General features: G+C 38.2%; 1 protein-coding gene across 1 annotated transcript in view; it reads right to left on the minus strand.

Annotated features, from left to right (window-relative positions):
* Positions 1-418: 418 nt before the first annotated feature.
* The window catches only part of cmklr2 (chemerin chemokine-like receptor 2), a 61933-nt gene continuing 35126 nt past the window's right edge, over positions 419-27225 (minus strand). Inside the window, 3 exon segments of the mRNA XM_052148742.1 lie at positions 419-1049; positions 1051-1132; positions 3498-3808. Of these exon segments, the coding sequence (XP_052004702.1) occupies positions 419-1049; positions 1051-1132; positions 3498-3808 (1024 nt within the window).

Below are 27225 nucleotides of genomic sequence, written 5' to 3' on the forward strand. Positions count from 1 at the left end.
TGTTAAAACATATTGTTAACATCTTGTGGTTAAACTTCTGAAACAGTGAATATTTTAATGTTTACAGATTGGTCCCATTCACTTCCATTGTAAGTGCCTCACAATAACCCAGAATATTGCTTTTTTTTAAAGAAAAGGAGGGATGAGTCGAAATTGTTTTTGTTAGTTATGCAAAAAATGATGTCAATTGACCTTAACCTGTATTGAGCCCAGAATATTCCTTTTTTACTAGGTGTAAACGGGATAATAAATTCATTGTTGAGGATCCTCCAGAAACATGATTAGGAAACACTACACTAGAATATTATTGTTTGGTGAAGCATTAAGATTTGTCTTTACTGAAATGAAGGGGTGGTAAAGAAGGTGGTGTCTGCATACTTTTCACCATGCAATGAAGTTTTGCAAAATGCTGATCTTTTCAGACATATGAGTTAGCATTGGGTTCTTCTGGAGAGCAGCTGGGTTGTTCTGAGTCTAATTCAGTAGCCAACACTGACTGACTCATCTCTCTTAACGAGCTCTTGGTGAAGCTCAAACAAGACCTCTTCACAAGTTTCCTCACCTTCTTAGTTAGCAGTACATACAGGATTGGGTTCACACAGCTATTGAAAAAGGCAAGGCTGGTGGCAAGGGGAAATCCCACAATGAGCACTGAGTGCAGGTAGGTGGTATGGTGTATAGTCAACTCCATGAGGCTAAAGGTGTGAAATGGCACCCAGCACAAGAAGAAGGCGAGGATCACAGCAGAAACCATTCTGGAGAAGCTGGAAAAATGTACAGGGTTGGATTTCTGCATCTTCAAAGCTAGTAGTATGCCACTCACCATGATGGTAGCGAACGGAAGGAGGAAGCCCACAGTGGTGCGCAGTGATACCATGGCAATGTGTCTTTCACTCTTATCGTGAAAGTTATTAAAACACCCAATCTTCCCATTATGTTGGATTGTATCTCGGAAAATCAGGGTCGGACAGCTTAAACAGCAGGAAGTGATCCAAATCAGTGCACACAGCCACCAGGCCTGCCGTATAGTGCGGAACTTTTCCAACCAGACTCAGGATGGTCAGAAAGAGCACACTGGCATACAGGTTCATGGTGCAGACAAAGGAGTTCAGCTTGCACATCGTCTTTCCAACAGTATAAATATCACAATACCGGAAAAATTTGTTAAAGGAGATAGAAGCAATGAAAATACTTGGCTTACAAAGGGAATCCTAAAATCAATTAAAAGAAAAAATAAGCTCTACAAATGCTATATTAAAAATCCAACAAATGAAAATAAAGAAAAATATTTTATATTCAGAAATAAACTTACAAAGTTAATACGAATAAGGAAGCGGAATTACTACACTGATTTAATTAAGGCTTCTCATGGTGATCAAAAGCGTTGCTGGAGAGTACTAAATACTGTGCTTAGCCGGAATCAAAAAGCAACTGTCCTTCCAGAAATCAATGTCAAATATAATGATAACCACTACCTTAATGATGGCGATCTCGCTAAAAGTTTTAACAACTATTTTACTTCTATAGGTGTGACTCTTTCGAAATCTATAAATCCTCCAGGGGGAGCTTCATACCAACAATATTTAAAAGGAAATTATCTGAATTCTTTTTTTCTAACACCTACCGACAAAATGGAAGTTCGGAAAATTATTATGAATATGGAAAGCTCTTATACTGCTGGTGTGGATGATATTTGTAGCAAGATTGTTAAATCTATTGCAGATGAAATTCTAGAGCCACTTGTCTATTGTATAAACCTCTCTCTATCTCATGGAGTAGTACCAAAAATGACAAAAATTGCAAAAGTTATACCAATTTATAAATCTGGTGGAAAAAATAACTTACAAAATTATCGACCTATATCTATTTTACCAACGTTTTCCAAGGTATTTGAGAGGGTTGTGTACAACAGACTTAGTGGTTACCTGGATAAAATGAATATACTCATCCCATCTCAATACGGATTTAGGAAAAAGAGCTCTACCTGTTTGGCAATGCTGGATCTCATTGAAAAAAATCAACGACACTATAGATAATGGTGAGATTGGTATTGGTCTATTCTTAGATCTATCAAAAGCCTTCGACACCATTGATTTAGAAATTCTAATTGGGAAATTGCAACACTATGGTGTCAGAGGGAAGGCACTCTGCTGGTTCAAAAGTTACCTGCTTGATAGGGAGCAATTTGTGCAAATTAACAATAGTTATTCAGAATGCACAGGTACCGTTTGTGGTGTCCCCAGGGCTCCATATTAGGTCCACTTCTTTTTATTTTGTATGTAAATGACATTATAAGTTCAACAAATCTTTTTCATCAGGTTATCTTTGCAGATGACACTAATCTTTTTTTGTCTCATAAAAATCCAGATATTTTACAAAAGCTTGTTAATGAGGAATTAGTTAAAGTAGATAGTTGGTTTACATGTAACAAATTATCAGTGAATGTATCTAAAACCAAATTTATTATAGTTCGTTCAAATAGAAGCCGGGTAAACATTGAAAGGATACAAATTAAAATACATAACAAAGTAATTGAAAGAGTAGAGAACATCAAATTTTTAGGTATTTATTTAGATGAGTTCTTAAACTTTAAACAACATATCGAGAGTTTAACAAAAGAATTGTCAAAATATGTTGGTCTGTTCTATAAATTGAGATATGATCTTCCTTTTATTGCTCTTCTAACACTGTACCGGTCCCTTTTTGAATCACATCTAAATTATTGTAATATTATATGGTGTAACACGTATCCAAGCCATCTTGAAAAATTGCAGATCCTACAGAAGAAAGTTATACGTGTAATATCATGGGCAAAGCATGATGCTCCCTCTGATCCGCTTTTTTATAGGTATAAGCTTTTGAAGCTCAGCTGAGTGCAACAGTTTTCAAAATGCTTGTATTATGTATAATGTAGTTTATAAATTGCATCCAAAACTTTGCCATCTCATTCCAGTTACCTCATCTATTCATGACCACAACACTAGAAGGAGAACCTTATTACGAGGGAAAAGCGTAAGCTGAAGTGTACCAGCTTTAGTATAACATGTAGGGGTCCTGGGATCTGGAATGAGATTGACAATTCTATAAAGGAACTACCTTCTCTCGATATATTTAAAAAGTATCTTAAACACAATTTGTTACAACATTATGCATGATAGACCCCACAAGGCTGAAGGTTTCATTCATATTTATTAATGTATCTGGCTTTCTCGAATACCCTACTATCGGATTTTGTTTGAGGGTTGGATGAGATGCGTGATATATGCTGGTTGGGGGGTGGATATTTTGTGGTGAATGGTGTTGTTGTTTGTTGTGGATGGGTACTGGGTGGGTGGATTATTTTGTGATGTTATTAGTACTAATTATGTGTCTTTAAGGGCCCTATTTATAAGCCAGGACTTGGCTTCTGGGAGGTCCTTTTCTTTTACAGAATGGTTCTTTAAATCTGTAAACATGAATTTGTTGTGTTCTGTGAATGAATGAATGAAATGAAATAAAGAGCCAATGAAAATCTTGCAGCACATAGTCAATGGAGAATGGCAAGAAAAGCACAAACACAAAGTCGGCCATGGCCAGATTCTGCAGCCAAATGCTGTTCACCGTCCTTTTGCTTTTGAAGGCAGTCACCCAGATAACCATTCCATTCCCAGTCACACCCAGAGTAAATGCCAGACTGTAGATGATCATTGATATAATGTGAAGAGCTTGTCTCTGAGTGTAACCTTCAGCGTTGGACTCCTCCAAATATCCATATTCCATGTATTCATATGTGTAATTTTCATAGTCCATGTCCTCTTCAGTCATCATCCTATAGGCAAATAAAACCACAGGAAAGAAATATCACAAATTAGACCTCTTTAATCCCTTTCAACTTGATATTGATTTAATATCCTTAATCTTGTACCGATGTAGCCCCATTGTTATTAACAAACACATAATTTTTTCAAAACTTTAAAAATGCTGTGTGTGTCAGGTACAGGCTTAAAATCTGAAAGTACCGTTCAGGCCAGGTCGGGTTCAGGTTTCATTTTAAGGCACGTCATATGTGTTATGTAAAGATGCTAGAAAAAGAAATAGGAGTTCTTGTCTGCCACTTTTAATTAGCCCAGCAACAACACAGGATAAAGCAATCAAACAAGCATTTTACTCTGGCTCAATGCAATAAACCCAGAAAAATCTACCAATTCTATGGCCAGATTTCCCACTCCGTGAATGCCCAGAGCAATATGTATAAACACCCTAAAAGCATAATTAATGTATCATACGTGTTAGTTATTCTGTCATAAATGCCAATATTAACTATACCAAGACAGATACAAACAAAATGGCATACATATATGTGGCAGGGCGGAGGGCGGGGTCCTACAAACCCGGTCCAGTATTAGGCTAATCAAGCCTTCGAGAAGGATAAAGACAGCAGAGGATCGTGCGGGAGAGAGAGATAGTTAACAGACATGTTTGGCCCCGCCCTCCGCTGTGCCACAATATAAAAATACAAAACTACTTGTACAGTTGAAGAAGTTTACATACACCTTTGTTTAAACTCAGTTTTTCACAATTTCTGACATTTAATTGTAGAAAACATTCCTTGTCTTAGGTCAGTTAGCATCTTAAAATCCATGATCCCGGTTCCGGGATTTAAAATTACGTCAGTAATAATGTACTTCCAATTTTAAATGTATGCGGAGGAGTTATGAGCTCATATCTGGTACCATTTGAAAGCTTAGAATGTCTACTTTCTTGAGATATGCATCACTTTGGCATTTGTTTTACACTAAGTAACTTATTTACAATAAATTACATAGTTCCACCCATCAAAAGTCGTGTCATAATTATGTGCGTTTTTGAATACATATGTCTCATATCGCTCAAATATGACGCACATGTACAAACCATGTATCAAATGAAAGCTCTCATTGCCAGTAAGAAGTTCCAATAAGTCTTTTTATTGAGGTATAATCACATATCTAATACACTTCGAATGAATCATGAAGTATACAATCATACAAGTGAAATTATTGAATATTTGCTGTGCTACTCGCACTAGACAGCACAGTTAGCCACAAATGCTACATAATCTTTTACCTTAGGTTATTCTCTGCAAAATGAGCCGTTTTTCAGTGTTTTCTGTGGTTGTGTGCCCAAGTAATCCCTCGATATGTCACACGAGTGCAGAAACACCACAAAGTAATGTTATATGATATTCAACAATCCAGGAAAATATGTAAACATCCGATCCGGATAAAGCATATATTGCCGTAAAGCTTAGACCCTCCGCTTTCCGGCAATGTCTCTCAAGATCAAATAGACCAATCAGGGGCTGTGATATTGCATCCAGACTGTGAAGTGATCACTGGGTAGGTTACGTGCCCAAAACACACAGACGCGTCTCACCAGACACCAGAGCGCATATTTACCACTTTCAACAGTGTTTTATGTAATGACAAAGGGTTTTCTGTAAAATTACACTGGGATTTTGCATTTATAGCACTGTATATGGGTATGGGGAGACTTTAGATTTGGGTAGGCGGAAAGTACACCAAAAAAGGTAATATTCCTCCCTTCAAATAAATTGAAATCGATATTAAATAAAACATGATACAGACAAAATTCCTTTTTCAGGTATTTGCTGACATCTAGTGGAAACAGCCAAAACTGTCTGCTTGCTGCTAGGGTTTACAGGGCTTGAGTTATATACACTTTCAAAAATGAATTTATATAAAAAAAATCAAAAAGCGCCTCTTTTTTTAGGAGGGTTATTACTGTTCAGACAACATATATTTAATTTTTTTTTAATTTTTAGCAGAGTTTTATGCAACTTCAAAGGGTTTCCTGTAAAATGACACCAAAACTGTGTATTTAGGCCAAAGTATGTGGGAATGGGAAGCTTTTTAATTTGGGTAGGCCAAATCCAGGCGGAAATCCCCAAAAATGGCAAGGATCTTAAGAGGTTTTAAGATCACTACTTTATTTTAAGAATGTGAAATGTCAGAATAATAGTAGAGAGAATGATTTATTTCAGATTTTATTTCTTTCATCGCATTCCCAGTGGGTCAGAAATGTACATACACTTTGTTAGTATTTGGTAGCATTGCCTTTAAATTGTTAAACTTGGTTCAATGTTTTGGGTAGTCTTCCACTAGCTTCTCACAATAAGTTGCTGGAATTTTGGCCCATTCTTCCAGACAGAACTGGTGTAACTGAGTCAGGTTTGTAGGCCTCCTTGCTCGTACATGCTTTTTCAGTTCTGGCCACAAATTTTCTATCAGATTGAGGTCAGGACTTTGTGATGGCCACTTCAATATCTTGACTTTGTTGTCCTTAAGATTTTGCCACAACTTTGGAGGTATTTGGAGGTCATTGTCCATTTGGAAGAACTAATTGCGACCGAGCTTTAACATCCTTGCTGATGTCTTGAGATGTTGCTTCAATATCCACATCATTTTTGTTCTTCATGATGCCATCTATTTTATGAAGTGCACCAGTTTACCCTGCAGCAAAGCACCGCTTCAACATGATGTTGCCACCCCCATGCTTCACGGTTGGGATGATGATCTTCAGCTTGCAAGCTTCAACTTTTTTCCTCCAAACATAACGATGGACCAAACAGTTCAATTTTTGTTTCATTAGACCAGAGGACAGTTCTCCAAAAAGTAAAATCTTTGTCCCCATGTGCACTTGCAAACAGTAGTCTGGCTTTTTTATGGTGGTTTTGGAGCAGTGGCTTCTTCCTTGCTGAGCAGCCCTTCAGGTTATGTCAATATAGGACTCGTTTTACTGTGGATATAGACACTTGTCTAACTGTTTCCTCCAGCATCTTCACAAGGTCCTTTGCTGTTGTTCTGCTCTTTTTGCATCAACTAAATCTCTAGGAGACAGAATGAGTCTCCTTCCTGAGCGATATGATGGCTGCGTGGTCCCATGGTGTTTATAATTGCGTAATGAACGTGGTACCTTCAGGCCTCTGGAAATTGCTCCCAAGGATGAACCAGACTTGTGGAGGTCCACAGTTTTTTTCTGAGGTCTTGGCTGATTTCTTTTGATTTTCCCATATTTTCGATACAACATCAGTATCGAAAGTATCGATACTTTTAAGATCGATCCGCCCATCCCTACTCATTGCGCACAGCTGTGAACTTCCGCTCTCATAAAAGTCCCATTCAATAATCTCTCAATAAATTACACATTCATTCAAATTAAACCCAGTAATGTAACGACAGTAACACCACACATTGTAAAGAAGTAAAAGTAAAACATTTACTTGAGTGAGAGTAAAATGTACCCACTTATTGACCTACTCTAAAAGTAAAATTTTCCCCCAAAACGTTACTCAAGTAAAGGCGTTACTACCCACCTCCGAATCTAGTTTATTAATATAATGTTAATTGCATTCATTGTGTGTTCTGTAATTGACTACCTGGTGTACTCAAAATTTATTTTGTGGTTAACACAGAGAAAGTGCTGCAGATAACAGTGCTGTTATCAGTGCTGTATAGTCTGTTTATGTATTTTACTACACAGGTATGTTAATTGGTATCTAAGAAACACTGTAATGCTGTTTTGAATTATTTGTATATACCATTAAAATGTTTGTGTGAGGTGAGGAATGAGGATCTAAATGCAGTTTTTATTAACAAAGAAAAAAAAAACTAACTTCGAATATAATGAAAACAAAACAGAGGGAACCAGGCAGAGAGCATCCAAAAATACATGCAAAGACTGACAAACTAACCAGGGGAAACAAGGGCTTAAATTCACAAGGGAAAACAAGAATCACCTGGGGAAACAATCAGGGAATGAGGAACACAATCAAGGGAAAACCAATCATAAAATGAAACTACAAAAGGACAACAAAAATTAACAGGAAACAGGAAATAAACAAGAATTACAACATAAAAGACAAGACCAAAAACAACAGGGAATATGACAGTTTGTGAATTGATTATAATTATTATTATTAATATTATTTATACTATTACTATTATTACATATAATGAATATGTGTGTTGTAAAATGTGTGTGTGTGTGTGTGTGTGTGTGATAGCTCTTTCCAGCAATGCTACTAGAAAGGAGTGGCAAAAGAGAAAGTGTTGCAGATAAGTCTAATTGTGTTTTACTTCACAGGTACGGTAATTAAATCACCTTTGGCACAACCTGCTTTGTGTGGAAAATCCTTTATTAACACAAACACAACGCAGAAGAACAACTGCTACACATGCATACATTTTATGTCCTAAACGACTTGACAAAACTATAGTTTGCTAAAATTAAATCTGTGGATTGGTTAAAAAATTTGTTTTAATGACTTCCACTTAAGTGTATGTAAACTTCTGACTTCAACTGTAGCTGTATTTTGGTCTTCAAAAATTGGTATCAGTGCATCTCTAACTCTTAATATTCTATTCTGCTCCAAGATTCAGCACCCAAGGACGACTTTCTGGAAAACACCCAGGGAAACCAGGACAACATATTACAGCCTCCGATAACACCAGAGAAACAGCCCTTCTCACCAGACACGTTATCCCTCTCTCCAGCATCTCCACATCTGTGCTTCTCAGAGAAAATGGAAGAACTAGTGTATGCTGGAACCAAACTATCCCACTCTTTTGCTGCAAGCCCCCAGATATCAAGCAAAAAATGGCAGGCCCCTCAATCACCAAAGCCTGCAGGCCCAGCTCGCCTTCCCCCTCCTCCTGTGAGAGCTCTTCGACCTCTGCCACAACGCCAGGGCTCACACCCTCCTCCATCTGCTCGAGGTGAACCAAAAACAACTGATACCAGCTCTCAGTGATATGTGTCGGGTCCCCGCTATGATAACAGTAACTTTCTCAAATGTTTACAAAACAAGCGGGAACCCAGTGTGCCTGTATCTTTCTCTATTGCTGTTCGATTACATGATAGAAAGTCTAAGGCCTTCAAAAGCCGTACAGCAAACCCATCTAATCTGGTGCCTATTACACGCCAAACTAAGATTGCTGTGGGGACAAAAACTGTTAAGTTAGCACTTTTAAACATCCGCTCACTTAAAAATAAAGCACTTCTAGTCAACGACTTAATAAGCACATACAACCTGGATTTTATGTTTCTAAATGAAACTTGGCTAGAAGACAGCTGTAGTGCAACAGTCCTTAATGAAACATCCCCTCCTAACTTTACTTATTTGAGTGTCTGCAGAGAAGGTAGACGAGGTGGGGGTTTAGCTGCTCTCTTTAAAATGTCTATCAATGTATTTTGTAATTTGGGAATTACCCGTCTTTCGAATATCTGGGTAGTGTGTTAAAAGGTGCTCCACGCATTTTACTTATCATTATTTACAGGCCTCCAAAATACTCTCCAGCCTTTGCTGAGGACTTTACAGAACTGTTATCAACAATTGCCTCAGAGTTTGACTGTTTTGCTGGAGACTTTAACATTCACATAGATAATGCAGAAACCAATATGACAAAAGAAATCAAAACTGTTTTAAAAACTTTTGATCTGACTCAGCATGTACATGGACCCACACACAATCATGGACACACTCTAGATTTACATATCAGTAAGGATCTAAACATTTCATCGATTGTTATTAAGGATGTAGCACTGTCTGATCATTTCTGTATTTTCTTTGATATATTGATCTCTCCTGCCATTGAAGCTAGATCTGTGTCTGTCAAGAAGAGATGCTTAAATGAGAACACTAGTGTACTATTTATGAAGGCTATATCTTTAACACCAAGTATATCTGCTGACTCTGTTGATTTTATCCTTGATTCTTTTAACTCAAAAATTAAAAGTGTAATTGATGATATTGCTCCTGTGAAAGTCAGGAAGAAGAGTGGCAGACAAAAAGCACCTTGGAGAAACTCAACAGCAGTGCAAAATATGAAAAGACAATGCAGAAAAGCAGAGCGCATGTGGCGGAAGACAAAACTTGTTGTCCATTATAACATCTACAAAGAGAGCATCCATGCTTTTAATATGGAACTAGGCAAAGCTAGACAGACTTTCTTCTCGAATATTATAAACAGCAACTTAAACAACACACGCACTCTTTTTGCGACTGTAGAGAGACTGACAAACCCCCCAAGCCAGATTCCCAGTGAAATTCTCTCAGACAGCAAGTGCAGTGAGTTTGCTTCTTTCTTCTCTGAAAAAATCAATAATATCAGAAAGGTGATCAGCACATCCTTGAGTTGTGCTGGGGTCAGACAAATCAAACCACAACCTGAGAAAGTAGTTACTATGTCTGATTTCAAAGAAATTGATGGCAAAATTTTGGAAGAAACCGTACAGCACCTAAAAACATCAACCTGCGCCCTTGATGCACTTCCCACATCTTTTTTCAAAAGTGTGTTCAACTGCTTAGAAGCAGATCTCCTAGAAGTGATCAACTCCTCACTTCTTTCTGGGAGTTTTCCAAACTCCCTGACAACTGCAGTTGTCAAGCCCCTCTTGAAAAAGAGTAATCTGGATAAGACCATATTAAGCAACTATAGACCGATCTCAAATCTTCCTTTCATACGCAAGATCATTGGAAAAGGTTGTCTTCAATCAGCTGAACAAATTCTTGAACTCAAATGGATACTTTCACAATTTTCAATCTGGTTTCCGATCGCATCACAGCACAGAGACAGCGCTCATAAAGATAATAAACGATATTCGCTTAAATACTGATACAGGCAAATTATCAGTACTGGTACTACTCGACCTCAGTGCTGCATTTGACACTGTCAATCACAACATACTTCTTGACAGGCTGGAAAACTGGGTGGGGCTTTCTGGGATGGTCCTAAAATGGTTCAAGTCATACTTAGAAGGGAGAGGTTATTATGTGAGTATAGGAGACCATATGTCTGAGTAGACGTCCATGACATGCGGAGTCCCTCAAGGCTCAATTCTTGCGCCACTTCTGTTCAACCTGTATATGCTCCCAATGAGCCAAATAATGATAAAGAACCAAATTGCTTACCACAGCTATGCAGATGACACACAGATCTACTTAGCCCTATCACCTAACGATTACAGCCCCATTGACTCCCTGTGCCAATGCATTGATGAAGTAAACAGTTGGATGTGCCAAAACTTTCTTCAGTTAAACAAAGACAAAACTGAAGTCATTGCGTTTGGAAACAAAAATGAAGTTCTCAAGGTGAATGCATACATTGACGCTAGGGGTCAAACAACTAAAAATCAAGTCAGGAACCTTGGTGTGTCTCTAGAGTCAGATCTTAGTTTCAGTAGTCATGTCAAAGCAATAACTAAATCAGCAAACTATCATCTGAAAAATATTGCAAGAATTTGATGCTTTGTTTCCAGTCAAGACCTAGAGAAACTTGTGCATGCTTTCATCACCAGCAGGGTGGATTATTGTAATGGACTCCTCACTGGCCTTCCCAAAAAGACCATAAGACAGTTGCAGCTCATACAGAACGCTGCTGCCAGGATTCTGAGCAGAACCAGAAAACATGAACATATCACACCAGTCCTCAGGTCTTTACACTGGCTCCCAGTTACATTTAGGATTGATTTTAAAGTATTATTACTGGTATATAAATCACTCAATGGGCTAGGACCTCAATATATTGCAGATATGCTCACTGAATATAAACCCAACAGGTCACTTAGATCATTAGGATCACATCAGCTAGAAATACCAAGGGTTCACTCTAACCAAGGAGAGTCTGCTTTTAGCTATTATGCCAGCCGCAGCTGGAACCAGCTTCCAGAAGAGATCAGATGTGCTCCTACAGTAGTCACATTCAAATCCAGACTCAAAACACATCTGTTTAGCTGTGCATTTACTGAATGAGCACTGTGCCACTGTGTGTCCGACTGTTTGTACTGTATTTTGTTTTATTTTATATTCAATTATTCTTATTTTTTTTTTATTCTTATTTTAATCTCTTCTATGTAAAGCACTTTGAATTACCATTGTGTATGAAATGTGCTATATAAATAAACTTGCCTTGCCTTGCCTATTCTATCCCTAGTTAAGCATTTAACCACTTGTTAATATTAAAGTGCAGTATGTAACAATTTTCATGTAATATTCGGCTTTTTTGCCAATGTGTGAACGGCTTGTAATGCAACTTAAAACATTTGCCTTTCCCGGACTACCTAGATTGCCTGTTAAAGCCTGTAGACTGATTTTCATGTGAAGGGAACGGGTCGCTTTTGCTGGGAAAATCCAAAGGATGTGACGTTTATGCATGCTCCTGAGAGCCTTGCCTCAGTGCTTCTCTTCCGCTATTCAACAGTGAGGCAAACGTTTTATACAGTCTCTAAGTTTGTAGTAAAACAATCATAACTGTGTAATTTTAATTATGCTACCACATCTGTCAGCATAATGCCGGTGAATCATGTTGTCTCTTTGTATATTACGTCATTGTTTTGGTCAATGCTTGTGTCCCTATGGCGTGTGTGCACGAGCACGAGCAACAGGTAGCTGGCTGCAGTTTAACTAACGGCCACAGGTGTCATTAATAACTAGGGTTTCTGAATCTTACACACTGTACCTTTACATTGCCCTCGTAAATGTGTATACAGTCAGGTCCATAAATATTGGGACATCGACACAATTCTAAACTTTTTGGCTCTATACACCACCACAATGGATTTGAAATGAAACGAACAAGATGTGCTTTAACTGCAGACTTTCAGCTTTAATTTGAGGTATTTACATCCAAATAAGGTGAACGGTGTAGGAATTACAACAGTTTGTATATGTGCCTCCCACTTTTTAAGGGACCAAAAGTAATGGGACAATTGGCTGCTCAGCTGTTCCATGGCCAGGTGTGTGTTATTCCCTCATTATCCCATTTACAAGGAGCAGATAAAAGGTCCAGAGTTCATTTCAAGTGTGCTATTTGCATTTGGAATCTGTTACTGTCAACTCTCAATATGAGATCCAAAGAGCTGTCACTATCAGTGAAGCAAGCCATCATTAGGCTGAAAAATCAAAACAAACCCATCAGAGAGATAGCAAAAACATTGGGTGTGGCCAAATCAACTGTTTGGAACATTCTTAAAAAGAAAGAACGCACCGGTGAGCTCAGCAACACCAAAAGACCCGGAAGACCATGGAAAACAACTGTGGTGGATGACCGAAGAATTCTTTCCCTGGTGAAGAAAACACCCTTCACAACAGTTGGCCAGATCAAGAACACTCTCCAGGAGGTAGGCGTATGTGTGTCAAAGTCAACAATCAAGAGAATACTTTACCATAGTGAATACAGAGGGTTCACCACAAGATGTAAACCATTGGTGAGCCTCAAAAACAGGCAGGCCGGATTAGAGTTTGCCTAACAACCACAGTTCTGGAACAACATCCTATGGACAGATGAGACAAAGATCAACTTGTACCAGAGTGATGGGAAGAGAAGAGTATGGAGAAGGAAAGGAACTGCTCATGATCCAAAGCATACCACCTCATCAGTGAAGCATGGTGGTGGTAGTGTCATGGCGTGGGCATGTATGGCTGCCAATGGAACTGGTTCTCTTGTATTTATTGATGATGTGACTGCTGACAAAAGCAGCAGGACGAATTCTGAAGTGTTTCGGGCAATATTATCTGCTCATATTCAGCCAAATGCTTCAGAACTCATTGGACGGCGCTTCACAGTACAGATGGACAATGATCCGAAGCATACTGAGAAGGCAACCAAAGCGTTTTTTAAGCGAAAGAAGTGGAATGTTATGCAATGGCTAAATCAATCACCCGACCTGAATCCGATTGAGCATGCATTTCACTTGCTGAAGACAAAACTGAAGGGAAAATGCCCCAAGAACAAGCAGGAACTGAAGACAGTTGCAGTAGAGGCCTGGCAGAGCATCACCAGGGATGAAACCCAGCGTCTGGTGATGTCTATGTGTTCCAAACTTCAGGCTGTAATTGACTGCAAAGGATTTGCAACCAAGTATTAAAAAGTGAAAGTTTGATTTATGATTGTTAATCTGTCCCATTACTTTTGGTCCCTTAAAAAGTGGGAGGCACATATATAAACTGTTGTAATTCCTACACCGTTCACCTGATTTGGACCCTCAAATTAAAGCTGAAAGTCTGCAGTTAAAGCACATCTTGTTCGTTTCATTTCAAATCCATTGTGGTGGTGTATAGAGCCAAAAAGATTAGAATTGTGCCGATGTCCCAATATTTATGGACCTGACTGTATATCCCCCTTAAAATCTAATGCATGGGGTAAATATTGCCCCTTAATAATAAAGTGAATTTCTGACACTGATGGCAGCCCATAGAATCCTTTGGAGGAAAGTTGTGAAAATTGGCACATTGATGGGGGAAGAGTCTGAATATCAACATTGGTGAATTTGAAGTCTCTTGCATCACCAACAATTCAAATTTCCTCTTACTGTATGTTTATGCTTATGACTTTTGAGCCATTGGGCCTAGAAACTAATATTTCAGACTAGATTTTCCACTATTGTAAATAAAAAAAAAATGTGTATCATCTATGGACACTCAAGACTAAAAGTTATCAGGGCTTTTTTGATTAAAAAAAAGACAAACTGTTCTCGCATAATGGTTAACAAATGACGGTGAGCATGACAAAGAGGTAGTAGGGCTATATCTTTGCAACACATTAAGGTATTGAAAATAAACGTGGTATTTGTAATAGCTATAATGCCCTGAGCTGTTTTGGCACAGCACCCTACTAGTTTATAAATATGAAAAATGGCTACTTTTGAATAGAGTGGTCTAAAAGCATTCCTTGGGGCATGCAGAGTTGAATGATACTCAATGGATTTGCATTTAATTTGGTATGTCATTGGCAGCATGAAATATTTGGGGACAGTGCCATCAAGTGGTCAAGAAATAACATTTTTATGAAAAAAATGCTTTAAACTTAAGGCCAAAATATACTTGACACGTCAGCGTTGTTGAGATTTATTGACTCGCAGACGCAGTACTCACAAAGGCAACACGGTCGACTAGGCATGAGGCGTACCGAGGCAAGCAAAAATGAAGTACTGGCCTTGAATTTGGCCTATTGTCATGAGACTGGTCTCTTTATATCAGGGGTTCATATACTTTCTCTGCCCAAGACCAAAATATAATATTATTTGTTTACCTGGGAACGACACTTACAAAACGTCTAGGTTACTGTTGTAACCTCCATTCCCTGATGGAGGGAACAAGACATTGTGTCGAGTGAAGCGACTCTAGGGGACTTCTTTGGAGGCCTCGGTTACCTCTGAACTTGAGAAAAGGCCAATGAGAAATTGAAAGACAGAATTTGCATGTCCCTCCCCCGGACATACGGGTATAAAAGGAGGGAATCATGCATATGGCCAGTCATGTTTTGTACTGAGGAGCCGAGAATAAGAAGCAGCCTTAGCAGTGTCTCCGTTCAGCATCGTGGCCAGGGGGACACAATGTCTCGTTCCCTCCATCAGGGAATGGAGGTTACAATAGTAACCTAGACGTTGCCCATCTGACGTTGTGTCGAGTGAAGCGACACTAGAGGTCCCTATTCAATCATGCCACGTGCCGAACCATGTACGTGCGCTGCTGATGCAGGTGCAGGCAGGCAGTTGCACGCCAAAGCGATAGGCTGCGTCAGACTGCACGTACCCTTCCCCAATACCCCATAAAATCATCATAAACTTGTCAACAAAAGTTCCCGGCAGCCCGAAGGGGGGAACAAAGCAATTTGCCAAGCATGGGAGCAGGCCATGCCAGCAGTGCTTTTTCTCTCTCTATGTTTCTCACATAGAGTTAAAGGGGCTGGGCCCTTTTTTATGCTATCACACACATCGGGGAAGGCGTTCTTTTCCAACTCCTATTCTTTCAGGGGGAAAAGACCCCATGAAGACCACCACCTGCCCAGGCTGGGGTGAGGTAAAGAGTGGCGATATACGTCACTTGGGTTTTCAGGCCAAATGTGGGAATGGTGCAGTGTAAGATCCTACCTGCTGCGAGGGAGGAGTTGCTACAAACACGCAGACCTGGGGGGCAGCGGGGACTGCCCAAGGGAGATGCGGGTCCGCCCGTAGGGGGACCGTACCGCGGAAAATACACACAGGGGAATAAATCCACAAGAGCCCATCCTGTGGAGAACCTATTCCAGTACAGAGTCATTTTAATACCCATAGTGGGTCTGGTCGGGGAATTCCTCCGCTGAATTCACAGACCAGAGGTCTAGGGAGGAAAAACATCCAGGGAGCACAAATCAAGTGGACTCTCCTGGGGAAAAGAGCACATGTGATCACATCAGAGGAGGGAAAGGCGCAATGTGCAAGCGGAACACCCGGTCAGACGTTCCACATTCGAGTTCTACGTGCTCGAACCTGAGAAACACGGGACGAGACTGACAGAACCCTGAGATTGTAAAATCTCGTAAAGGTATTGGGTGTTGCCCAGCCCGCTGCTCTGCATATGTCTGCTAGGGAGGTGCCATTGGCCAGTGCTCACGAGGATGCCACACTTCTTATCGAGTGTGCTCAAACCCGCAAGGGGGCGGGCACAGCCTGGGTGTGATAGGCCAATGCGATGGCATCAACGACCCAGTGGGAATGCCTCTGTTTGGAGACAGTTTTCCATTTCCGCTGTCCACTAAAGCAGGCAAAGAGCTGCTCAGAACATCTAAAGCTCTGCGTGCCAGCACGTCTGTCCTGAGGGGAGCCTCCGCTAGGGAGTACCAGAGCGGGCAATGGGAGGTCTCTTGGGAAGTGAACAGGTCTATTTGGACATGGCGGGCAAGTTGTGACATATAACAAGAGCGCACAGCGCCATGGCGATTTATGTACACTATCCTAGTGGTGCTGTCTGAACGGACGAGCCTTGCCTCTTATTAGTGGAAGAAACCTCCAAAGGGCAAGGATTACAGTCACACTAGGCAGTTGTTGTGCCAACCCAGCCGGGGCCCCGTCCTGTTTGGAGGCGTCTTTGGTGAACAGAACGCATCGGGATACCTGCTGTATAGGGACTCCTGTGTCAACCCCAGTGGCGTGACTGCCGCGGAGGTTGCCATATGCCCCAGGAGCCTCTGGAATTGTTATAGAGGAACTGCTGTCATGGCTATGTTCTCGAACTGAGAACATAGACCATTCATAAAACGCTGCCTGCGTGGAATCGCAGCTCAGGCACGCAAGGCAGCTTTTATGACCTTTAAAAAGGCATGTCCAGAAAAGAAAATAACACTTTTAACTGCGCTGTCGCTGTGCCCACGGGCAACTGCACTGCCGTGCAGAAAAGGAGAAATTCGCTTTAATGCACCATAGAATCCAACAGCAGGCAGCGTCAGAGGAACAGGAACAGGTGTGTAACTCGCAGCTGACTGCATACACGGCAATCGGCTCCGATGGAATTTTCTGAATGAACTCTAGTATTTTCCTATGCCATTTAAACAGTGACTACATTGATATATTTTGAAATATTTATTTATTTATTTATTTTCAAAAAAATGTTATGATGTCACCAATTCCAACACTAGAATGTCTAAATGTAAATGATTGTATTTTATTTAGTGACAAAAATAAAGTACATCTTTACAGAAGCAGGACAGTGTTCTTCGTGTGCTCTTTAACCAGGAATGAATTTAAAGAAATAATCCCTCCAAATGACTACATTAATACATTGTTAGGATATCATTACTGGCCAATTTATCTCACAGAAATATATGGTTCTTTTGAATATCTCTCTTAACCATTACAAATGAGTATGATGTTTCTGTGTTTTGGGGTTATAGGTTCCTATTAATAACTACTTTGAAAATCATGGTAACCCCCTAATAATGAGGTGTTACTACATCCTTCTGAAGGAGTTATTGACCATTTGGAACAGTATTCTAAAGAGAAAACGCATTATAGACCATTAAAAATAACTGAGGTGTTACTTGTCAATTAATATTGAATACCCAAGTATTTTGTTCTACAATTATATTTAATCATATACATAAATCAGTTGCATAAACATGTAAAAACATACAAAACATCTATCTATGACATTAAATTCACTGAAAATATCATTCATAATAAATAATTTAAAACGTTACAATATCTTTTGTCAAACCTAAAGCATGATATAATGCTTTTAAAGGTTCTCACAGTGTAACCCGCACACACACACACACACAAGACGAGACAGTCACAATGCCGGAGGAAAAACTGCTTTAATAAAAATAAAGCAGGCAAAAGTACATAACAGGGTAAATCCAGAGGGAGAATCGTCGAGGGAAGTGTAGGGTCAAAAGCCGGGGAATCAAAGTATAAACAAGGGGCAAATCCAATGAGAATGGTCGAGGGAAGCGAGGGTCAAAGCCGGGGTAATCAGAATAGAGTAGCGGGAAGGCCTAAACAGGGGAGCTAGGGGAACAAGAGAGCTGGCAAGCTAAGGGGTAACGAATCAAAGGGGGGTCAAAACTAGACGAGACTAGCGGGGGGCAAAGACACGGGAATCTAAATACAATAACCAACACCCGTGAACCGGATGTGCTGTGGTATTTATAGGGGAAGGTGCAGGTGTAAACAATGAAAGGTGATGAGACGAGTGCAGGTGAAACTAATGTGCAGGAGTGCAGATGACGCGAGTGCAGGTGGTCATAATGTTCTGGGGATTGGAAGCGCGTGAGAAACTCGAGGAAGGGAGATTGCCTACGAGCATGTGAGCGAGTAGGAGCAAAGTGGGCGTGAGGGCTCGAGCGAGCAAAAAGAGCATGAAAAGCTCGAGGGGACGGAGTGAGGGAGTGTGCGTGTGTGTGCTAGACGATGCGGGGAGAAGCAGAGGAGGGGGGTTCGTGACACACAGTTGCAGTCTACTACACGACTGCTGGAGGCCTTACACAAGTTTAATACACGGCGATTACTGTAAACATTAACTCCACAATTGGCTTTCAAAGCATTACTTTCAACGTAAAATAAAAAACGAGATGGATATAAAAATAAAGTGTCTACAAAAAGTGAGCTGATCTCCAGAAGACAATGGACAATGACGCTTCTCCGAGGCCGATTCCATCGGTTTGTGTACTTACGCTAAAATGCTTCTAAAATATATTGTCCATATGTCCTTTGCCTATTTTCGATCTGAACAGAACTAAACATATCTTAACTGCATGTATGTGGTCATAGCAGCACATGTTCGGGAGGAGAGGCGTGAGCTGGGATCAACACTGAAGCCCCACCCGCCTCCTCAGCTCCAGCATCCAGTATCGCGAATGCTGATTGGATTAGAGGCATGATGGACTTGTAGTTTTACCATTTTGATTATTCTATTCAACTAGGTTTATTAAGTGATTCAAAAATACATAAAACTGCTAAATATAAAATTACTCGAATACACCTACTCTATGATAAACATATTCAGACATATTCTATGACTCAAAAATGTATTGTAAAAATATGTTTCCTTAAAAAAGTATTTGAAACCTTTAAATTTGATTTTAAAAGATGTTTCTATATAGCATCTCTGACATCCTTATTTGTCACTGACCCATATACTGATACCTGACACTTCTTATGTTATGTTAATATCGGGGCAGTGGTGGCTCAGTGGTTGAGGCTCAGGGTTACTGACCAGAAGGTCAGGTGTTCAAGATGCCACTGTTGGGCCCTTCAGCAAGGCACTTAACTCCAGGTTGCTCCGGGGGGATTGTCCCTGTAATAAGTGCACTATAAGTCGCTTTGGATAAAAGCGTCTGCCAAATGCATAAATGTAAATGTATATTCATAAATTGATCCAGTACTGTTCTTTGAAGATGCACATTCAATTTGACAATAAAAATATAATTCTTCACATTTGTGTTACAGTTAATGTGTGGATGAGTAACTAATTAGAAGTTATTTTAATTTACCTATGGTTAGTTATTAGAGGATTATAGATTATAAGAAGCCATTCAAATTCAGTAATTATTAGCTAATAGTAAACTACTACAGTCATCAGTTTGTAATTACTTACTGATTAGTTAATAGTGTTTCCATATTAGTTAATAGTAGTGACTCAAGGGCTAATTTAGTACTATTCATTTGTCCTGCATTAATTCCTGCATGGTTACCTGTTAATGTAGGAACAGTATTGTAAAGCAGTTCACGGCTCCAGTCACTCTGCTGGTGTGCTTACATTAGTCATTAAGTTCAAAGGTCGATTGCTTCTACTGAAGGGAGATTTGTTATTCTTGTTGTCAAATTGGATAATGCTTCATTCATAATATGTAATATATATGGCCACAATTTAAGTTCTGCCAATAAGGCTTTGTCTTTATATTTGCAGGGGAAAATTTAAGAATTGCTTAAATTGCTTCAAACATACTTTTCTTATTATAGCTGGGGAATTCAATGAAGAATTGTTTAACACTATTGATAGATACCCTCCCAGGATGGGCTCTAACAACAATCTTATTTCTGATTTGTGTGACAACTTAGAAGTAACAGATGCATGGCGTTATTATAATCCAGATGCAAAGGAATATACTTGGTGTAAATCAAGAATAGACTTCTTTTTCATTTCTCATTCGAAAATATGTGGCTGACATTAATCATAAATATGCACCATTCTCTGATCATTTGCTGATAGAGTTACATTTGCGAACAGAACAAGGTAAGAGTTTCCTCCATGGATATTGGAAAATAAATAATAATATCCTAAATGTTAAGGCATTTAATGACCAAATTAAGGGATTTATCAATGAGTTTTTTATAGATAATGAGCTTTCTTCACATAGCAGTAAATGGGAATATTTGTTATGCAAATTGAACTTTAATTAAAATTCAAGTCATTTAAAAGTATTGCAGTTAGAAATAGACCAGTTATATTCAAACTGTTAAAGGAGCTTTTGTGAGATCAGGAGCGAAATGGATTGAGGAGGGAGAAAAAATATGAACTTTTTCTTCTCACTTAAAAAAAGGAATTTCAAAAGAAACAATATTTCAACGCTGCAAATGAATGGTTCAATATCCAAAAACCTTAAAGAGATAAATGTATATCTATATATAAAAATGTATATTCTTCTAATCATCAGGCAAACCTTTCTGAGCAATATTTGTAACAAATTAAGGACTTTATACCAAATGTAAGTGATGACTTTAAGTTATTGTGTGAAGTTCTCATAACTTTACAAGAAATAAAAGATGCGATGAAGTCAATGAAAAAAGGAAAATCACCTGGTTCTGATGGCCTTACTTTTGAATTTTTTATGCAGTTAGAGAGACTGTTAGAGAAATCTTTTTTATTAATGGTTCTGGAATTCTTAGAGAATGGTGCAATGACTCCAACAATGAAACAGGGAGTGATTTCTCCTATCCCTAAACCAGATAAACATGCTTCCTTGATTGATAATTAGTGACCGATTACTTTGCTGAATTTTGATTATAAACCATTTGCTTCCATATGCGCAAAGATTAAAACAAGTAATACACAATGTCATTAATGAAGCGCAAACTGGTTTCATGAGGGACGTCATATTAGCTGTAATATCAGGCTTGTTCTGGATCCTATTGATTACAGGGATGAAATTGATTCAGAAGCTATTATAATATTCCTGGATTTTTATAAGGCTTTTGACACTGTGGAGCACAAGTTACTTTTAAAATAATTAGCTGCTTTTGGTATGAAATGTATTCATATTGTTCAGATGTTGTACAAAAACATTGATAGTAGTATAATTTTGAACTCAGGTATCAAGGTACCCTATTTGTCGTGGAATACGTCAGGGGTGCCCGCTAAGCCCTCTTTTATTTTTATTTGCAGTAGAATCTTTGTCTATTGATATCTTGCATAAGATTAGTTTTGAAGGTATTAATATATTTAATAGAGAGTTTCATATTTCACAATTAGCAGATGACACAACTTTGTTTCTGAAAGATAAAGAGCAAATAGTACCGGTGTTGCATAAAATCAACTCTTTTTCAAATGCATCTGGACTTAGGCTCAATTTACCTAAATGTGAAATGATTTGTTTATATGATACCTCAGAAACTCAATTCAATTGCATACCGATCAGAAGTGAAGTGAATTTTTCACCACAATTAGTTAAAACTAAGAATACATTTAATAATTGGCTTCAAAGAGATTTATCTCTATTAGGCAGAGTTTTTTTTTAATCAAAAGCAGAAGGTTTATCTAGATGTGTTTACCCCTCCCTATCCTTATATATTGACAGCTACACTTCCCAAAACATTGATAAAGTTTTCCTTGATTTTATATGGAAGAATAAATCCCACAAATTAAATAAAAATGTTTTGGCAAATAAAAGTGAGGGGGAGCTCGAAGTTCTACATTTTGTTGACACTAATAACACTTTTAAAATCAATTGGCTGAAGAGATGATTGACTGGTAATGACTCCATGTGGTATTTTATCCCCAATAATATATTTAATAGGGTTGGTGGCCTCTCGTTCTTATTGAGATGTAATTATTCTGTTGGGAAAATACCTATATAAATGTCTAAATTCCATCAACAGGCATTTTTAGCTTGGAAATTGGTTTACAACCACAACTTTTCTCCCCACAAATCAATTCTGTGGAATAATATGGACATTAAGATTAAAAACATATGGATTTTTTTTTTAAATGGTTTAACAAAAACATTATTTTTGTTGCAGAGCTTTTTGATTGCAAAGGTGACATTTTAGTATATGAGAAATGTATCCTTTGCCATTTAAAGATTATCAATCTGTTGTAAAGGCGATAGCAGAGAGCATATTTTTTTTATGAAATTGTCACTAACCTACGGTGTTGGTCATAAACAACTTCCTCAGTTATTTTTGGGAGGAACGTTATTTTTAAGTACAGCATGTAATAACAAATAAATCCGCCAATTATCTCACTCGTGGTTAGCAATTGTCACGAGGGATTTTTTTGTCTTTTATTGACGACATTCAATGGAAGAAAGTGTGGTTGTTACCATATGAATATAAACCAAATTTAATTTTGCACAAAGTGTATCCATGTAACGCACACCTGGCGAGATATTTGTGATGTAAGCGATATTTGTTCTTTTTGTAATAATGAAAGTGAAAGCTTTAGCCATTTATTTTTCTCTTGTAGTATGTCTTCGAAGTTTTGGTGTAAGTTGAGTTATTATTGTTTTTCTACAATTGATAAAAGTTATATTTTTTGCATTAAGGATATTATCTGTTATTTTGAACATGAAAATAAAGCATTAGTTTGTATTGTTAATTTTTTTTATTCTTGTAGCAAAATTTTATTTGCACAAGCAGAGGTATCTTAAAAAGCTTCCTAGCTGAAGTGGAGTACTTACTTAAGTCTTTAAGATTGCTCATGACTAAGAAAGTTTCTTCTTTTTTAAGATATTATGATGAAAATTTTGTATGTGCCATAAACCAGGACAAATATTAAGAATTTTTTGTTGTTGTCATGTTTCTCTTTTTTTCTATTACTTTTAATTCTATTAAAAAAAAACAACAACAAAAACAAATAGATATGGCCTATGAGATCCAAACACAGTCCCACTAAAAATGACTGGTACACATAAACCCCATTTTAAATGTTTCATACAATTAATAAATAACAACTTTTGTGTTGAAGAAAATTTGCACACTTGTCAAACATTTGAAAAAAAGATGTTTGTGAGGATTGAAATGTTAAAACTCAAGTGTTGAAAATATTGTGACACTTTGTGGTTGCTAAATGTGTCTCATGTCCTCTGTTAGGACACCTGTGTTATCTTTAAGAGAAATGACTTCATACATCCATTAAAATCATCACAAAACCAAAAATAAATCTAAAGCAGTGTTTCTCAACTGGTGGGTCCTGACCGCAAAAAGGCTTCTCATCTGCATTTTATAGTTTCATATTAAATACTCTATTAGGTAGAATCTATTCTATTTTTCATGAACACTATAATTAGGGGTCAAGCCCTGAAGGGGAAGACCCTATTGTTTTGGTTAGTGTTCCTATTATTCTTCTCTGTTGAGTCCATGGCAATCCATAGAACAATTTGCGAGAAAGTTATGAAATTTGGCACACAGGTAGAGGACAGTCTGATCTGTTACCACAGCAAATGTGGCGCCTCTCCCTCAAACCCTCTAGTGCCACCAACACTCACATTTATGTTAATAACTTTTGAGCCACGAGTCCTAGAAACAAATAATTTTTTCCTCTGATTCCTTGGATCAAGATATTTGATTCAATTGCACCCTATGAAATGTTTTTCCTTCATGAAAATGTTTCCACCATTATGAATTTTCTGAAAAACATACTTTATCAAACTCGTCCTACGAAAATTGTCCTGCATCAATTAGATGTTATTAGATGCAATTAGTGCTAGTCTAGAGGCACTCATGACAAAAGGTTATTCACAGAATTTTGATAAACCATTCCTTTTTCGAATAGTGCTTAAAAAGAATTTGATGGAGAGCATGCCAAAATGGACGTGAGGGTGTATCTCGGTAACGCTTTGAGAAATTGGGACAAAACTTGGTACATGTCATCAACATTTTGGCGCACTGCCCCCAACTGGTCAGGAGATAGCAAAAACTGATTTTTTTGGCTTATAACTCTTGAACACTTATGCCAAAAATGACAAAAATTGTCTCTTTCAATCAAGTGCTACATACAGTCGAACGATACCACATTTTCATATGTTATACATTTTGAATGTAGTCATGAAATGCTGTATTTTATGAATGACTTGGTGTATTGTTCCAAAACTCTTTATGTGTCATTCAACACCTTGCTCTGAAGGGACTCAAAAAGCTACGGAACTGCGCCACCTTGTGGTCAAAAAGGGATTGGGACAAAACTTGGTAAATTTCATCACCATTAGGCCCTGAGGTTACCTGCAGCATTTTGGCATATTGCCCCCTACTGGTCAGGTGATAGAAAAATGGCTATTTTGGCTTATAACTCTTGAACACTTTCCTCCATGATAACCATTATGCCCAGATACTACCTGAGCAGTTTCAGAACAGCGCCACATACTGGACAAAAATTCTAAGAACTAGCTATTTTTAGTTCATTTAAATTTTCTGATGGTATCCTTTGTAATATATGTTCTGTTAGAATGATGTTTGATATTAGGAAATAAACTGGATAATAAATAAATTGGGCTTATATAAAAAAAATATGCTCATCAACTTTTTAAAAAGGGGGCAGATAACATCTATTTGTTGTTGACATCAATAAAAAAAAATTATGTCACTTGATAAATGCATTTATACTTGAAAACCATGAACACACAAAGATTAAAGAAAATGCTATCCAGGATACATTATATACTGGTTATGTTTTTTACTATGGTGGGTCATCACTTTATGTCCAGTGTAAAATCTGGGTCCCGAAGTTAAACCAGTAGAGGACCATTGTTCTAAAGTGTTAGCTGGGTTGGATTACCTAACAGGGTCCCAGATAGCAAAAAATGTCCGCACGGCTTGTTTTTGCCGCCGACCCTAAGCTGTCGGCTATAGGTGCGTCCCACTGGCGGGGATGAAACGTTTGCCGCCGAATTCGTCACTCCCATTTCTTGTGAGATGCCGCCGGCGATCAGACGGCGGGACGACTGCTTCATTTTCTCTGGCGGTTGCCTCGGGCTAATCGACCGCGGCCGGCTGGCGGCAAGCCACTTTGAAATACAAGGACAGCTTAGACTCTCAAAATCGACCAGCCATGTTGGCTATTATTATTTTTTGCTCCAAAGCCATTAGGGTTTATAACATAGTCTTGACTCTTGATTCCATGATAAGGTAAGGTTTAGGAAATGACATTTAAATTACTTTGAAACTCTGAAGCGATTATACAGTAATATATGTAAAATATATTGAATTATTTTATGCACTTAGGTGAAAATTGTTTACATTTCTTTGATTGATGCACATTTGAGACATGCACCAATAAACCAAAAAGAATTCCTTTTGTAAAAATTACTTGGCAATAAATATTTTTCTGATTCTGATTAGGTTTTAAAATAGATATTTAATTCATGGTATGAACAATTTAGCAGAATAAATTGATGAAGTTAGACTTTTCACCAATGCCTGACTATCAGTGAACAGTGAAAGACATCTGCAACATGGCCAAAATCTTGGGTATACTTTATATTTTTTTTATTAATTTGCAACCATGGTGATATCTATCATAAACATGAAAATCCCCATTTTGACGTGAAGGATAAATTCAATGAAAAAAATAAATTATCCTCTGGTTTCACAGTTGCGCAGAATTTTCGATTATGTCTTTAAATTTTTTCCAACCTCGATTTTTTTTAGTTATTTTACCTTTTGCAGGTAAGGGATTCATTTGCAATTATGACCTGTACAAATGTTTAAGAAAGTGTTAAAGTCCCTGTAAAGGTAATAAAAAAAAAATCTAAACACATTATAAATGTTAAATGTATTGCTAAAACACATTACAAAGACTGTGAACTGTGGAGTACTGAATAGCCTACGTGCACAAGCGTAGTGACGAACTTCCGCTGTCGCCAGAAGTTGGCATATCTTTTTACGGTTTACTTGCGCGTCGCCCAAAATGTCTGTTTTCGATGTCTCCAGGATCTTCCGAAAATTTGCGTCAGCGATGTTCATCGCATTGTTGATGCCTGGTCCACTGCTCCGAGTACAAGCAAGAGGGACAAGGGCTTTAAACTCTACATATCGAGTTATCTGCACAACTACAAGGGTAAGTATTTTAATCTAATGTGGTGTGCCGGCAGATAGCGGCTAAGCTAGTTCGCCACGTGTTCATTTTTAATGTAACGTTAGTATAGAAGCTTGTTTTTTCTTAGTTTTAAAGCAGACTGTTTGTTAATTATTGTGATAATTGTAATATCAATTATATTAACTTGCTCTCCTCTAAAGATCAGGGCACAGGTGAAGTCACTGTCAGGGCATTGTGCTACAGGTCACTGAAAACAAATGAAAACAGTTATTGTAGGCAGGTAAGTTTCCCTAGCTGGTCCCCTCCGGGTAAAATGCGTTCTTATTCAAGTTTTCAACTCAGTCATTCGTTTAAGATGCAATCTTGTGTTATAAGTATTAGGCTATCATGATTATACAGTGAGCAAGCTATATAAATAAGTATTTAATATAATAAAAGTGTATTGCAACAACCGAGGGTGTAAGGTAAAGGCTGAATATTGTAGATTTATTACAATATGTTGCATGTTTGAATTAAAATACCTGTGGATATGCCACTTCCCACTCATGAAAGTTTTATGTTATTCAAATAAGCACACTCTACAAAGGCCTGACTGGAGATTTGCCTGATCTATCCGTCCTTCAGGTGAGTAGGGATATAACAATAGCAAATTTCATTATTTTCTTTTTCCTCCCCTTTTA

The sequence above is a fragment of the Xyrauchen texanus genome, chromosome 18 (genome assembly GCF_025860055.1).
Source record: "Xyrauchen texanus isolate HMW12.3.18 chromosome 18, RBS_HiC_50CHRs, whole genome shotgun sequence".
Classification (NCBI taxonomy): Eukaryota; Metazoa; Chordata; class Actinopteri; order Cypriniformes; family Catostomidae; genus Xyrauchen; species Xyrauchen texanus.